This window comes from Pongo abelii, chromosome 22 (assembly GCF_028885655.2).
Source record: "Pongo abelii isolate AG06213 chromosome 22, NHGRI_mPonAbe1-v2.0_pri, whole genome shotgun sequence".
NCBI classification, from domain to species: domain Eukaryota; kingdom Metazoa; phylum Chordata; class Mammalia; order Primates; family Hominidae; genus Pongo; species Pongo abelii.
This window is the reverse complement of record NC_072007.2, coordinates 42,870,046-42,886,413: the sequence shown is the minus strand read 5'-3', so window position 1 is coordinate 42,886,413 and position 16,368 is coordinate 42,870,046. Positions and strand designations below refer to the sequence as shown.

General features: G+C 48.2%; 1 protein-coding gene across 1 annotated transcript; it reads left to right on the top strand.

The window, feature by feature from the left end:
- Positions 1 to 4,557: 4,557 nt before the first annotated feature.
- Positions 4,558 to 14,669, top strand: TCP10L (t-complex 10 like). The gene is made up of 5 exons (XM_024239407.3): positions 4,558 to 6,135; positions 7,218 to 7,362; positions 8,874 to 9,089; positions 12,494 to 12,631; positions 14,406 to 14,669. The coding sequence occupies exons 2-5, from the start codon at positions 7,219 to 7,221 to the stop codon at positions 14,622 to 14,624; spliced, it is 717 nt and encodes a 238-aa protein (XP_024095175.3). The 5' UTR covers positions 4,558 to 6,135; position 7,218; the 3' UTR covers positions 14,625 to 14,669.
- The last annotated feature ends 1,699 nt before the right edge of the window (positions 14,670 to 16,368 follow it).

Here is a 16,368-nt window from a genome sequence, read left to right as displayed (position 1 = left end):
GGTCGGGAGAAGGGAGGTCAGCATAATTTTTAAATATTCCTTTTTCATGTATCTATAATCATACAACAACTGAAATGACACTCACACGTAAGTCTCCACAGTTTGGGAGGCTTAGGGAGAAAGAGACTCTGATTTGATACTCAGAAGGCAGAGAGGTGACATCTAGGGGAGGTGGGCCTGCCCCTCATATGCCCAAATCCCATAATAGAGAGCTTCAGTATGGCAGAGGGAAGGAGAGGAGAAGAGGAGCTGGTGGTCACAGAGGACCTCATTCAGGACCAGCTGGGCCCCTCAACATGAGACCTTTCATGGGGTGGAGGAGTCAAGGGAGCATTTTAAATTATGCCCTAAACTAAAATATCTGGGCTACAGTAAACTAGACATTCTCCAGTACTGGAATCCTTGCCCCGTTCTGCTCTCCTTATAACTCCAATTACCCGATCTAACTTTTTCCCCTTGACTATCAAACTTGTGCAGCGAACTCTCACTCTGTATCTTCAGTACCCCACTTGTAGCTTAGCTTCGAGCCCACAGTTTCTGATACCTCCTGCATTAGGGCACGTGGTCAGCCATGCCATAGACCCAGTGCTTCCAAGGGGAGACTGTCCCCTCTGCGGGCCTCCCCACTTTGCAGCCACTCAGCCTCCTCCTTCCTCTCTGGCTGGAAATGTGAGACCCATCCTGGCTCAGATGCCCCTTCATCATCAGAGCCTCATCGATCTCTGGAACCTGCATTTCTGTCCGTGCAGAGTTAGTAGTGCTGGTTATTTCTTCATATTTCTGTTGCTTACTGTCAGCCATGTTTTCTTAAAGTGTTATTCTTGGCACCTCATCAGAGTAACTTGGGGCACTTGTTAAAAATTCACGTTCTCAGCCCAGGACTATTGAATCAGAATTTATATGGGTAAGGCCTAGAAATGCACATTTAAAAAGAGTTTCTGCTGTAACAAATTACCGACACGTAGTGGTTTAAAACAACAATTGTGTTCTCGTACAGTTCTGTATGTCAGAATCCTGGCTGAGTCTCGTGGAGCTACAGCCCAGGCCTTGGCAGGCTCGTTCGTTCTGGAGGCTGGAGGTGGGCTCTGCTTCCTTGCCCTTTCTGGGGCTGAGAGCTGCTCGGCTCCTGGTCCCTTCCTGTCTTCAGGCAGACTGAGCCTCTTCAAACCTCTCTCCTCCCTCCCTCCCTCCTTCCCTCCCTTCCTCCCTTCCTTCCTCCCTCCCTTCCTTCCTTCTTTCTCTCTCTTTCTTTCCTTTTCTTTCTTTCTCTCTTTCTCCTTCCTTCCTTCTTCCCTCCCTCCCTCTGTCCCTCCCTCCCTCTCTTTCTTTCTTTCTTCTTTCTTTTTCTTTCCTTCTTTCTTCTTTCTTTCTTTCTTTTCTTTTCTTTTCTTTCTTTTCTTTCTTTTTTCCTTCTTTTTCAGACATTGTCTCACTCACTCACCCAGGCTGGAGTCCAGTGCCACAGTCTCAGCTCACTGCAGCCTCTGCCTCCTGGGCTCAAGTGATCCTCCCACTCCAGCCTCCCGAGTAGCTGATTTTGTCCCATGATTTTGTAGTATTTCAAGACCAGTATTATGAATATTATTTTTCATTTTTCTGGCAACTATTTAGTTCTGGCTAACAGAGCACTGACTGGATAAGTATCAGGTCACAAAATATTTACCATGGGTTCATATGATGCAGTAAACTTGTGTCTTTCATGGGGGCTTTTAGCTAAAGCAGTAATTAGAGGTATTGTAAGATGAACCCCTTAGCTAATTGCAAGCTGTACCTGACGTCTCCCATGAAGACAAGCAGCCAGATCCTGACATCTCCCATGAAGACAAGCAGCCAGATCCTGAAATTCATGACTGATGACTTGTGAAAGTCTAATGCATATTCTGCAATGATGTGCCATGGTCCTCTGCCATTTCACCTCACCATCATGCCACAAATTAGTACTCACAGCTGAGAGTTTAGACCTAAAAGGGGCAATAAAATTGAGTTCAAATACTCTATTAAGGGACTTGCCCAAAATTACAAAATTATTTTGTGTAAAGGCCAAATTATACAAATCCTCAGATTCCGAGGTCGGGGTTTCTTTTCCTATAACATGTTCCTTCAAACATGGCTGTATCCACGTTTCATATCAAGCAGATCCAAGAAAAATTATGAATAATCAGATAGCATCATGTGGACACAGGGTCACGAGCAATAAGGGGTTCCTATAGAGCTATTAGGAAAAGCATGGTGCCTGCGAGCAGTAGCAAGATTGTTTTATGTATTTATTGGCCTTATAACTATGGTTTAGAAGTGATAGAAATACACAGAGGTATACCTACAGAAAGACTTAAAAGAAATAAAACTCCCAGCCTCAATGTGGTATCATGCCACCTTCAGTACCACTATCTCAATCTTAGGCTTCATAAACATATCAAGAAACTTTCCACTTCTTTTAATACAAGAACTTTCAGATTTTAAAAACCTTCTCAGGATCCTCTCTCTGTGACCTCTTCAGCATTGGTGTTGGAAGTCACGGGTTGATGTTATCTGGCTGAGGGGTTTATCTAGAAGTGTCTCCTGACTTCAGGTCTCTTTAGATGTAAGTTAGCTTCTTCCTCTGTCTCAGTAAGCTAACTGAGTAAGTTAACTTCTTACTCAGTCTCAGCTGGTCACTGACTATGTAATTTCCTTTCTAATCACTTGGGTCCTACTACAAAAACAAAATAACACAACATAGAGTAAATACATTATTGGGATGGCTAGCAATCATTGGACATTTTTCTCTGTTCATTATCTTGAAGAGCATACTGTACTCCCTCAATTCATTTTAAACAAAAAAACTTTAGAATGTAATTAATGGAAGTTCTCACTATTGTGGATTGAGTAGTTTTTATATGTTGCCTTACCACTTTGCTTAAAGGGGCAATGTCTTTCCTTATTCTCAACCTTTACAAAATATTGTACAGAGAACATGTTTAAAGAGTGTGTAATTCCAGCACTTTAAGAGGCTGAGACAGGTGGATCACTTGAGTCCAGAAGTTCGAGACCAGCCAGTGCAACACAGCGAGACCTGTCTCTACCAAAAATTCAAAAAGTAGCTGGGTGTGGTGGTGTGAACCTGTAGTTCTAGCTACTAGGGAGGCTGAGGTGGGAGGATAGCTTGAGCCTAAGAGGTCGAGGTTGCAGTGAACTGAGATGGTGCCACTGCACTCCAGCCTAGGCAACAGAGCAAAACCTTGTCTCACAAGAAAAAAAAAAAAAGGAGTGTGTCACTTATAACATTCAGACTCAGCTCATAAAATCCAAAAGAAACATGGAGTTTTGAGTGTGCTAAAATGCACCACTGAGGGAACAACTAGAAAATGAGTAGAAAATCTTTATCTTTTTTGTTTTTTTTGGAGACGGAGTCTCACTCTGCCGTCAGACTGGAGTGCAGTGGTGCGATCTTGGTTCACTGCAGCCTCCACCTCCCAGGTTCAACCGATTCTCCTGCCTCAGCCTCCCAAGTAGCTGGGACTACAGACATGTGCCAACACACCCAGCTAATTTTTTTTTTTTTTGTATTTTAGTAGAGACAAGATTTCACCATGTTGGCCAGGATGGTCTTGATCTCTTGACCTCGTGATCTGCCCGCCTCAGCCTCCCAAAGTGCTGGGATTACAGGCATGAGCCACCGTGCTCAGCTGAAAATCTTTATCTTTTGGTTCTATCATTGTACACTACAGCTACTGGTAATAGTATTAAGGCATATTTTACAATTCATATTTGGATTCGATCACAGGGCTCACACTCTCTTATCTCCACCTCTCACAAGTTTTGCCATAAGACTTTTGTTGTAGTTTGAGGAACTCAACACAGCTGCAAGTATTTCACTGGAATCTACTATGATCTGTGTCACTTGAGGCACAGAGTGAGCTCATGTCATTCCTTGGATGACATGCACCCCTCCCCTAACTTATTCCGACATTTAATCATCCACGAATTCACTCAGCTCTGGTGGGGTGGGTTCCAATCTCAATGGCATCTCGCTAGTTCCCAGGTCATGTTGCCCATTTGCAGTGATGATATTTTTAGAAAAGGTGATTTCTTTTGTCAGGGTCTGTACCACTATAGAAGTAGTCCTTTGAACCAGAAATTTAAATAGATAAGCTACTTTAAAAAGTGTATCTGCTGCTACTCCAAGCAGCCAGCTCAGGAACTGGCTTCTGACTTTAAAAGATGAGTGAAAGTTGTGCCGTGGTTTCCTCTACAGAATGTTCAGACCAGAGGGCCCTGGAAGACCATGTCTGAAATGCGGCTAAGGCACCACGAGGCTGAACAGAAAACCGGGGCCTTATCTGAGAGAAGAGAAGTTGCCCCATAGTCCAAACGCCCAGGAGGCTCCGCCCTGGCCTGCTGCCGCATGCGTTTGCTGCAGGGCGAGAATCTGGGGAAGACTCAATGAAGAAAATGTCCTGGCCAGGCCGGGAAGAGCAACACACAGAGAGCCGCAGCAGAGAGAGGGATGGGGGGACCTGCCCTGGGAGCCACCCGGCTGAGGCTCAGGAGGGGAGCTGCAAAGCCTGAAACCTACACAACCTCTCACACACTTCAGGACACACACAACCCCTCATGCACCTCAGGGACTCACACAACCTCTCACACACCTCAGGACACACACAACCCCTCACATACCTCAGGAACCTACGCAAACTCTCACACACCTCAGGACACACACACACAACCTCTCACACACCTCAGGACAAACACCCACTCACACACCTCAGGACCCAAGCACAACCCCTCACACACCTCAGGACACACACACAACCCCTCACACACCTCAGGAACCCACATAAGGAACCCACACACCTCAGGCTCATACAAGCCCTCACACACCTCAGGAACCCACACACAACCCCTCACACACCTCAGGGTCTCACACACAATGCTGACACACCTCAGGGTTTCATACACAAACCCTCACACACCTCAGGACCCACACAACTCATCACACTTCTCAGGGCGCACACAAAACCCCTCACACACCTCAGGGGCCCATACATAACCCCTCACACACCTCAGGACTCACGCACAATCCTCTCACACACCTCAGGACTCACACAACCTCTCTCACACCTTAGGACCCACACACAACCATTCACACACCTTAGGACCAACACACAACCTCTCACACACCTCAGGGACCCACACACAACCACTCACACACCTCAGGACCCACACACACCTCATACACCTCAGGGACACACACAACCCCTCACATACCTCAGAAACCTATATAAACTCTCACACACTTCAGGACAAACATACAACCTCTCACACACCTCAGGACACACACCCACTCGCACACCTCAGGACACACACACACTCCCACAGTTAGAACGACGCGCGGGGACAAAAGTGCCTTCTGTTTCCTCTTTGTAGTATTTTCTTCATTCATTCATGATGTCGGCGTTTACTGCCTATTGCATGTGAGTCGCTTGCAGAACTATCCGAGTGACACACGTGCCAAGCAGGCTCAGGTGAGCCCCAGGTGTGTGTTCTCCACACGCAGCACCATGGATGAGAAGGATGGCCAGGGTTTAACAGGAACATCGACTCTCACTTGCTCCTCATTCTCTTCTCTATCACAAAAATCACACGGACAATTCAGATGGAGATGCATTTAGTGAAATGATGAAACTTTGAATCCTGTCTCCTATTTAAACTCACATATATTACTTTCCCTTCATAAAAATGTTTTTTCTAGTAAATAATTTGATATCCAAAGAAAGTTTGTATTTCTCCGAGAATGTATGCTCAGAGAAATGAGCTCTTACTACACGTTGTGTATTGAAGACTTGATATAAAACACATGGTTTTCATCAATTGGGAGGAGCAGTTTGACTCTCTCCAATGTCCTTTGTGGATGGATGGACTCCACTGATGATGAACTTCTATATTAGAATTGCAGGTTTGGGGATGTTTAATTATTATCTGAGCTGGTACAGTGGTGACATTGAGTGAGACGCTCATGCTCCTTTAAGACAGAAAGTCCGTTGAAACCGTTTGCTGCTCTCTGGTCTCTGGATATCAGGCAGGAGGGCTTGGGGACAACTGTGGGGACACGGCCCAGATGATCCGATCCTGGCAGAAGTGACCATCGGGGACTAGGTGAGGTGACGAGGTCTGGTAGTGTGGCTGAGGGAAAGGGTCTTCCCTGGACTGAGGGGGTCATGAGTTTGGGGCCGAGGACACTGGGGTATCCCCTCGGAGGAGCGGGAAAGAAGGAGCTTTCTCAGGGCTGTGAGGACTGCGACCCCAGCCCACTTCCGTAGAAACATTCCCAGTCCCCGCGGGGAAGGAGTGGCAGTGATCCGGTTACTGGTAGGTCTTGCTCTAGACCTTCGATTCACTTCCATCAGGAGACTCTCTTTTAAACAGCATTTCTCCAATCACTGTGGTTAAACTGTTCCTTCTTATACAGTTAGAAGTTTATGAATAAACAGTCGGGGTTTCGTTGGGGGCCACTGGCTTCCTAAAACGGAGAGGGCAAGGCAGGGGTGGAGGCAGCTTTCAGAGACAACCCTGCGGGCTTGCAGGAAAGCTTTGCGTTTTTTTCTTTCGTTTTTGTTTTCTAATTGCTGTGAGCTTCCTGGAACTGGCATAAATGCTGTACCTATAAAAAGGTGTTTCCTTTCCACGTCTTCACCATGAATTCACAAATGTCGCCCTGATGGTTCAAGACTCATACTCAACACAGTGGAGGGGTCTGCCTGTGCCCCTCCAGGTGGGTGCTGATTAAAGGGCTGAGAATTCCCTCAGTGTCTCACGCGACCCTCCACTCACACCTGCTCACACCCCGAGACCATTCCACTCACACCTGCTCACGCCCCGAGACCATCGTGCTCACATTCGCTCACATCCATTCACATTCTGCTCATATCCCGCTCACACCCCACTCACACCCCTCTTTGGATGACCAGAGTGTGTTAGGTGTCAGGCTGATCTTCTAGGATCTAAAGCATTTTCCATGGAGGATGGTGGAGAGCCAGGTGTGGACAGCTCAGTTCCTCCGTATGTGGTATGCTTTCACCTGGTCAGCTTCAGGCTTGGGAATGTGCACACCACCCAGGGGGAAAAGGGTGGCTGCGGGTCCTGCTCACCCTTAGGTTGGGGCTGGGGCCTTCGGCCCACACTGACGGGGTAGGAGGGCTGCATTCAAGTGTCCCCATAGCCCTTCCCTTCCCAACCAGGATGCTGGCGGGTCAACTCGAGGCCAGGGACCCCAAGGAGGGCACCCACCCAGAGGACCCGTGCCCAGGAGCTGGGACTGTCATGGAGAAGACAGCTGTGGCAGCCGAGGTTCTAATGGAGGACTACAATGCCGGGGAGACACCAGTGAGTTGAGCTCTGTGGGGACAGAGTTAGTCCCACCAGGCGGGACCCTGATTCCTGTCCCTGAGGCCCGTCATTGGACTTTCCCTTGCTGGACCTCTGTAGGAATGCACCACCCCAGGACACTGATTCTGTACTTCCTCTCCAAGGGGCACGTGGCTTTTTCCCCCTCTGCAACCATATCTCTTGGTGGGTGGGAGGCAGGGCAGGGAGTCAAAGAAAATATTAACATTCCAGCTTTTCTCCTCTAATCCAGGAGAAGGCACCAGACTTTAAAAACTTCATTAAAGAAAATCAGAAAGTTGACATGCCTCACACACATCATCCCAGCAAGTTTCCTGATTTTTACCATCTTCCTCACTGGACCCTGTTGGACAGTGCTTGCTGTCATTAAAGTCCCACGGGTCCCTGTGGCCAGGGCCACCCAGTGCAGGACTGTACATTTATTATGATCCTGCTTATTCTCGGAGCAAGGCTGGAGGCTCTACAATCCAGTGAAGGATCCCAGGGGAAGGCTAACATGTCAGGTTGAAAATGCAGTGGCTTCCATAATTTTTAAACTATTGACCATACATCTATGCCAGTACAGCGTTTGAGACCAGTCTGGTCAACATGGCAAAACCCTGTCTCTACTAAAAATAGAAAAATTAGCCAGGTGTGGTGGCATGTGCCTGTAATCCCAACTACTCCGGATGATGAGGCACCAGAGTTGCTTGAATCTGGGAAGTGGAGGTTGCAGTGAGCTGAGACTGCACCACTGCACTCCAGCCTGGGTGACAAAGCAAGACACTGTCTCAAAAAAAAAAAAAAAAAAAAAGGAAATGCCAGCCTCTTTTTGCTGTAGTAGTGTTTTAACAAAAAAATCATAATTCACTAGCCATCTTTATCTGGCTATATTATGTGGACTAACTCATAATAAACACTACTTAATAAGACTAAAGCTATGGCCAGGCATGGTAGCTTATTCCTGTAATCTCAGCACTTCGGGAGGCCGAGGCAGGTGGATTGCTTGAGCCCAGGAGTTTGAGACCAGTCTGGGCAACATGGTGAACCCCCATCTCTAGTAAAAATACAAAAATTAGCGAAGTATGGTGGCACATGCCTGTAGTCCCAGCTATTTGGGAGGCTGAGACAGGCGGATCGCTTGAGCTCATCAAGTTGAAGCTTCAGTGAGCTGAGATCATGCCACTGCACTCCAGCCTGAGTGACTGAGTGAGACCCTGAAAAAAAGAAAAGAAAAAGAAAGAAGGAAGGAAGGAAGGAAAAGAAAGAAAGAAGAAAGAAAGAAAGAAAAAGAAAGAGAGAGAGAAAGAAAGAAAGGAAGGAAGGAAGAAAAGAAAGAAAGAAAAGGAAGAAAAAGAAAAAGGCTGTGGTAGTCCTGTTTATCTCATTGGGTGTCTTTTATTCCAGAAATAGTGTTGGTCTTACATCAGACAGGGCTTGAATATTTTGCAGATAAATGTGCCTGTTGTGACGTCTGAGAGGTTTTTCTGGTGTTCTCTTCCCAATAACAGCCATTACAGCAGCAGATCATCAGACTCCACCAAGAGCTTGGGAGACAGAAGTCTCTGTGGGCTGATGTTCACGGAAAACTCCGGAGGCGTATAGATGCTTTGAGGGAGCAGAACATGGAGCTCCGAGAAAAGCTGAGAGCTCTGCAGCTGCAGCGGTGGAAAGCCAGGAAGAAATCTGCAGCGTCCCCACACGTGGGGCAAGAATCGCACACTCTGGTACCAAAAGCGCATTTATGTTTTTGTACCGTTTACATTATGTAAAAATAGCGTCCCCATAAAGATGTGGGCTTTATTGCTGAGTGACGCCGTATCACTCACGCTCCGGGTGGTGGGAGGGGTTGCTATCTTTCCATCAACTCCATTTCCCACAAGTAATGATTAATAAGAACTGGATACATCAGGCCTCTCACCTGGCACTCCAGCAGACAGAAGCATTGCCGCCCTTAGGCCGTGTGTCTCCAGTCTGGAATTCTAAGACATCTCATGATGTCTCAGGACAACAGCAGCAAACCCTTACTGTCGACTTTACATGGGATAGGTATGGAGCTGCACGGTCTTACTCTCTATGACGACCCTATGAAATGGGTACTATTACTAACCCCATCGTGGCCACGGGCTGGAGAACGTAGAGCTGGGATTTGAACCCAGGGTGACTCCAGAGCCAGCTCAGTAGCCTGGTGTCCTTCTGTTCATCCTCTAGGACAGCTGTGTAGAATGCAATAGAGACCTGTTGAAACGGGAAAAGTTCCCTTGTCCCCCTCGCAGGGTGTGTGATGGGGGTGTGGCTCGCTTCTTTGGTTCCCCACTGCTCAAACCTCTAGGGGAGCATACAGACCGGCAGGCTATGGGGCTCTGACCCCACGGCAGTGTCTGGGGGTGAATGTTTCCAGCTGAAGCCCCAGTGGGTGTGTGTTACAGGGTAGGAGCTCTTTTGGTTTACCCGTCCGTAGGCAGCTTGTGTTTATCAGCTCAATTAGACCCTCTGCCTTATCACAAGGACAGAGGGCTTTCTGTATCCTGGGTTCGTGCCTTGGTGTACCTGAAAAATCAGATCACACATGGGCTTGGAGGATGGGTGCAAGGTTTTTTATTGAGTGGTGATAGCTGTCAGCAGATGGGGGAGCCAGAAGGGAGATGGACTGGGAAGGCAGTTTTCCCCTTGGAGTTGGGCTGCCCAGCGACCGGGCTCTCCCCGGACCACCCCGAGCAAACTCCGTGTCGTTCCGCCAGTCGATGGCTTGCTGGTGTCTGCTGTGTCTGCTGGTGTGCTCTTCTGCCGGTGTGCTCTTCTGGACGCCCAGCTGCTTGGTCTCTGCCCGCTAGGGTCTTGGGGTTTTTATAGGCATAGGATGGGAGTGTGGCAGGCCAGGGTGGTCTTGGGAAATGCAACATTTGGGCACAAAAGCAGAAATGCGTAGGTCTATGGGCACAGGCCCGGGGGTTGAGCCCTAGTCAGGCACCCGTTCTTCTCTACCCAGGACTTTCCTGCCCCCATCCTGTATCACTACCTTGATCTATCCCAAACGAAGAACCAGCATTCTCATGCTGAAGTAGTCGGTGCCTCCCAGCACCAGCCTGCCTTTATAGAACACTGAGCTTTCGCGTTTGATCACATGGCTCAAAGAACCAGCCTAAGAGAGTGTGGATGTGGCCAGTGCTATCACTGCCTTGTCTGGGTTCTGTTTCCTGCACATGGATCTCAACAACTTGAATCATTAAAATTAGACATACAAGTAACAACACATGAAACCACGTGAACACCCTCCGAATGTAAGTGGGGATATTTCTTAGTGGATTAAGAAAAGTACTAACATTTCCTAGCTGCATTTATTGTGTGAACTTTGAAATCGGTACTTCCAGGACTTAGAATATTTCCGATACGGCACAGTGATTACAACACACATACACACACACACACACACACACACACACACACACACACACACACACAGAGGCACCCACTGAATATATTCCAGAGGAGCCTGCTCTGTGGTCTGTTCTCCAAGCACAGCAAAAACAGCCACAGCCGGGCGCGGTGGCTCACGCCTGTAATCCCAGCGCTTTGGGAGGCCAAGGCGGGCAGATCATGAGGTCAGGAGATTGAGACCATCCTGGCTAACACGGTGAAACCCCCTCTCTACCAAAAATACAAAAACATTAGCCAGGTGTGGTGGCGGGCGCCTGTAGTCCCAGCTACTAGAGAGGCTGAGGCAGGAGAATGGCGTGAACCCAGGATGCGGAGCTTGCAGTGAGCCGAGATCGCGCCACTGCACTCCAGCCTGGGGGACAGAGTGAGACTCCGTCTGAAAAAGAAAAAAACAAACAAACAAACAAAAAAACTGCCACAAGTTCCTCTACAAGAAATTACGGGAAATCTTGGAAGTTATTCCCACTCTTCGGGAGCTCTGCGAGAGTTTTGTTTCCATGGAGATGGCTTCTGCTGCCTCAGAAAGAAAGTGAGTTTAGCCTCTCAGCACAGCAAAGCGCCCAGTCCTTCTGCGGAAGGAAGAGCAGAAGATGGGCAGGCTGTTCCTCTGTCAGAGGAAGAGAGGGGGAAATTGCCACAAATACTGGCCAGGATTGTCCACCTTCTGTGGCGAGAACCCAAGAAGACCCACCGGGATTTTTTCCCTGCATATGTTGTATGCCAGTTCCTAAAAAATAGTACCTACTGCCCCATTTGGGTCATTGTATGTTGGGAGAAATATAACCATAACAGTTACCCCAAGAGTCAATGAAGTTTTATTCAATCTTCACATGCCCTACAGTTTTGATCATTCTCTTATTTCGAGATTAGAGCTTGGTGAATTTCTAAATACTTTTCCATTCTGTGCATTGTACTGGTCACCATGGGTCTATTTATAAGAACAGGGTCTACGCTCACAAGAGCATACCTGATTTGAAGAAATAGGATGGGATATGTGAATCCCACACTTTAAATATGCGAAGGTGTATCTGTGTGTAGTCGCCGTTTTAGGGACTGAATATCTAAAAGGCTGAGACGTGAGCACCCACGGAATGTGGGCATGCCTGTGTGGGAGAGCCACTCTGGATCTGATATTAAGGGTTCGTTCATAGCAACCCTCTCCCTTCTTACTCCCTTCTCCTCCTCAGAGGGGAGAACGGGGAATAATTTAACATTCCAGACCCAACATACCTCATCCCACCTGAAGGATCACGCTGTTCCAGGTCAGTCTGCTGATAACAGGGAAAGTTGGGAATTTGCATTTTGGATCTTAGACAAGTTGTAGAGACAACACTAGAAGTAGTATCACATTTTCTTCCTCTGTTAACACATTCCCCATTGAAGACACAGGAGCCTAAAGGAAGATATGTTGGGTATTGTTTATTCTGTAGCGTTTGGGATCCTGTGATCATTTTGAAACAAGGAACCACAATAAGAAACACAAAGCAAACATCGGCTCCACAAAGGTTCCTTCACAAACGCTTGGTGAGGGTTTCTGTTCTTATCAACATGTTAGGGGGAAAACCCGGTCCAAGTCCCCCTACCTTGTACCCTATTTTTTTCTAGGACATTCCAATTATTCTTGATTGTATTAAAATTTGAATTTATTTTACCTTCGAAAATGTGAAAAATTTCCCTGCACTTTGTCTTTTAGGCATTGGAACCTGCTTTTGGAAAAATTTCACCTCTGTCAGCTGATGAAGAGACAATGCCCAAATATGTTGGCCGCAAGAATCAGAGTGCCACTCTCCTGGGACAAAGATCGTCATCTAACAATTCAGCTCCTCCAAAGGTGACCCTTTGTGCTTATCATCTGTAAAGAGAAGCAGAGGCTCTGTACCAAACACACAAATCCCATCAGCTCCTCACCACACAATTTCACCTCCCTGGGTGAGCATGGTGCTCCCTGGAGTCCTGTGTTCTTCCAAGGACACGGGTACATGCCTTTCAAACATGATCCTAACCCTTAGCACTTCTTGCTGTAGAGCAGATTCCAAGTCCTCCCAGCTGCTTCCCTCTGAGCCCACTCACAGCAGCAAGCGTCTAGCTGGGGCCGAGCGGACTTGGGGGCTTTGTTTCCGTGGGTGCAGCCTGCGGAGGTGATGTGCGTGGCACTGTCTCCATGCGTGTGTCTCAGGGCTTACAGCCTCCCGCGCTCCCTGCTTCTGCACTGCGGTCTTGCACCTGCTGCTTGTTGACGTGGACTCCTCTGAACAGAGGTGGCGCTGTTAGCTTGGGAGCCACAGTACAGGATGCTATTTTGTCTCTTGTTGGGAATAGGCCCCCAGATCTGGCCATAAACTGGCCCCAAAACTGGCCACAAACAAAATCTCTGCAGCACTGTGACATGTTCGTGATGGCCATGATGCCCACGCTGAAGGTTGCGGGTTTCCCAGAATGACGGCAAGGAACACCTGGCCCACCTAGCGTGGAAAACCTCTTAAAGGCGTTCTTAAACCACAAACAACAGCATGAGCGATCTGTGCCTTAAGGACATGTTTCGGCTGCAGATATCTAGCCAGAGCCCGTCCCTTTGTTTCGGCCCATCCCTTTGTTTCCCGTAAGGAATACTTTTAGTTAATCTATAATCTATAGAAACAATTTATCACTGGCTTGCTGTCAGTAAATATGTGGGTAAATCTCTGTTCATGGCTCTCAGCTCTGAAGGCTGAGAGTTCCCTAATTTCCCACTCCACACACTATATTTCTGTGTGTGTGTCTTTAATTCCTCTAGCGCTGCTGGGTTAGGGTCTCCCCGACTGAGCTGGTCTTGGCAGTCCGTATCACATTTTTCTTTGTTAAAATTAGCTCCTCTTTAGAACATTCTGCCAGCCAGTGTGTCTCTTCCTGTCCCAGCTTTGTGTCACCCTCATACTTGGGAGGCAAATCTTGTGAGTCCTCAGCCAGCAACTGATACTGGGTTGATGTGGATGGAGAAGGCGCCCCCAACTCCTGAAGATGATTTATCCCCTCACATTCTCTCCCAAAGCAACTGCTGAGCAGATAACACTTTATTCCCTGAAGGAAGATCAGAAATCTACTCCAAGCATTTGTCACAAGTAGGAAAATAGCCTTTTCAGATCCTATGAGCACAAAACATCATAAGTCCCAGGACGCACTGTACAGGCCCAGCCTCCTGTGAGACGTGGACTTCTCTCATGCTCCCTCATGGAACTGAGTTAATCACAGGCACGCCGGGCAATGTACGAATAAATAGATAACTGAATGGGTGGCTTATCCACGCCTTGAAACCATCAATTTTTAAATAGTGCAAAAGGTAGAAAATTATTTTTATTATGCATTTTTGAATTGAGTTTCAAGCACTTTATTTCACTGTTGACTTTACTCTACAATATCAGCCATATATTGGAATCTTGAAATTCACAAGAGCATGGGCTGTAAAATGGGGAATGAGAGACACTAAGTGTGGATACCTCATGTGTCCTTCTGTAGGAAGGGGGAGTAGAATCATCTACATTCTGTGATAGCTGGTGTGATGTGTTGCTTAACATTTTAAAATAATATAATTGTTATTAATGCAAAAATATTCCCACATTTATTTTCAGCCAATGAGTTTAAAGATAGAAAGAATTAACTCGTGGAAAACACCACCACAGGAAAAGAGAGATAAAAGTCTTTCTGGGAGACGTCAAGACAGAAGAGCAACACCTACTGGAAGGCCGACTCCCTGTGTAGAGAGACGGGGGGTGTCTGAAGATGGAAAGGTGGCCTCGGACACCTGTGTCACTCTACACGGGCTGCATGGCAAATTCAGATTCAGATAAAGTTCCACTGAGGTCTAATAAAAGTACTCAATTTGTTATTCAAAATAGACCTAGTAATTTATTAAACTAATTATGTTTCTATAGATAAAACCTTGACTTTCTTCAGACATGTCTCTAATGCTATAAAAGCAAACAACTTGGATTGGGTTTTATAAATCAATTGCTTTCCTGAGCTCTGCAGTTGGTATATTTCTGCAGAGTCTTTAAAAGAATTGACCTACCTTGTAGTGAGGAGTGCAGGGCTGTTGGGTGAGCCCTGGGGTCTTGCTGGAAATCGAGGATGGCTGAAGATGGCTTTGTGCTCCCAGCCTTTGGGCTTAAGGCATTGCCCGCTCCAGGGACCTTGTGACAAGGCCGGCCTGTGACTGTCGTTGCCCTAAGCTATGCATCCATCTTCCCGAAGTCTGCAAAACTCGAGGAGCAGAAAATCACCAGTGCAGGCTTCCCAGGCCTCCATGCTGCCGGAGCAGATGGCAGCAGCTGGAGGAGCTGGTGAGCAGGGTCGGGGACTCCTGTTTCTATGCTCTCCGTAAAATGCGGGGCTTTCTTGTGGATACGTGTGAGCAGAACATCTTACTATGGCAAGGACATGTCCTTCATGGAGCTGCCTAATTTGTGGCCACTTTTTGTCTGATTCCCTCATTGGGTCCTCACATGTGAGACTTGCCGATACCCCCCCCCCCCCCAGCCCTCCACCCTACACACAGCCCACATGCCGGTCTCCAGTGGCCGTGACTGGAGATTCCGAATCCTAGCGGTGACTTCCCTCTGAGCACAGTCCCAGCAGAAGGCGTCTGGCTGGGGCTGGATGCACTTGGGTGCTTTGTTCCCCTTTCTCTATTTGCCGGCCCATGGCATTGCTGCCACCCTGATGGAGCGCCCTCTCATCTGGCACCTGCCTGGCCTCTTTCCCAAGCCCCAGTTCTGTCCATGCAGCTGTGGGTGCTTCCTGCATTGGGGGTCCCACCGGAAGGAGCCAAGAGTGCCCCTGGTTGAGTCAGGAAAGAATTCCATCTTCACGTCGCTGCCAGAAAGTGACCACAGCAGCTTCACGACCCCTGCAGGAACCTATCTCGGTAAAGAAACGGAGCTTATGTGGTGGCCAAGCCTCAGGTGTGGCCGAGCTTCAGGTGTGGCCCTTATGCACAGCACAGCCCAAGCCTGTGGGCACCACTCGCCCTGGGCTGCCTGGCACCTGGACTCCTTCCCATCCTTGGCCGAGGCCTGTGTGGCCCTTCAGGGCCGAACCCAACAGTGTCTTCCTCCTGAGTCTGCCCCCCAGGCCTCCTGCCCCCCAGGCTGTTTCATGGCCTCTGCAGGGAGCTTCGTAGAGGTGAGGCTGGTGCCGTCTCTCTGCTTCAGACCACTGCAGGCTCTGCGTGCCCTCACAGTCCCCTCTGCGCTTCTCTGTGGGGCGGGGAAGCCTTTCCCATCAGGTGTGCTCCAGCCTGGCTGCCTTGTTACTGCTGCCCCCTCCCCTTCAGGCCCCGGTACAAGACTTCAGTGTACTTGCTGGTGCCGGGCAGAATGGGGGACCTTGCCTCTCACACACACCTGCTACTATCTCTGCAACCTCCAGGCATGATCTCAGCTGACAGTGACGCCATCCTGGGGAAGCTCCCCTGACTCCTGGCTCTCCTGGAAACCTGTGGTGCTCCTTCACAATGGCCAGTGGCCCTTCATAGGTCCCGTAAGCCAGTGTCACAGGGATCCGGCTTTTCTCTTCTGTGTCTGTCTGCTGCGG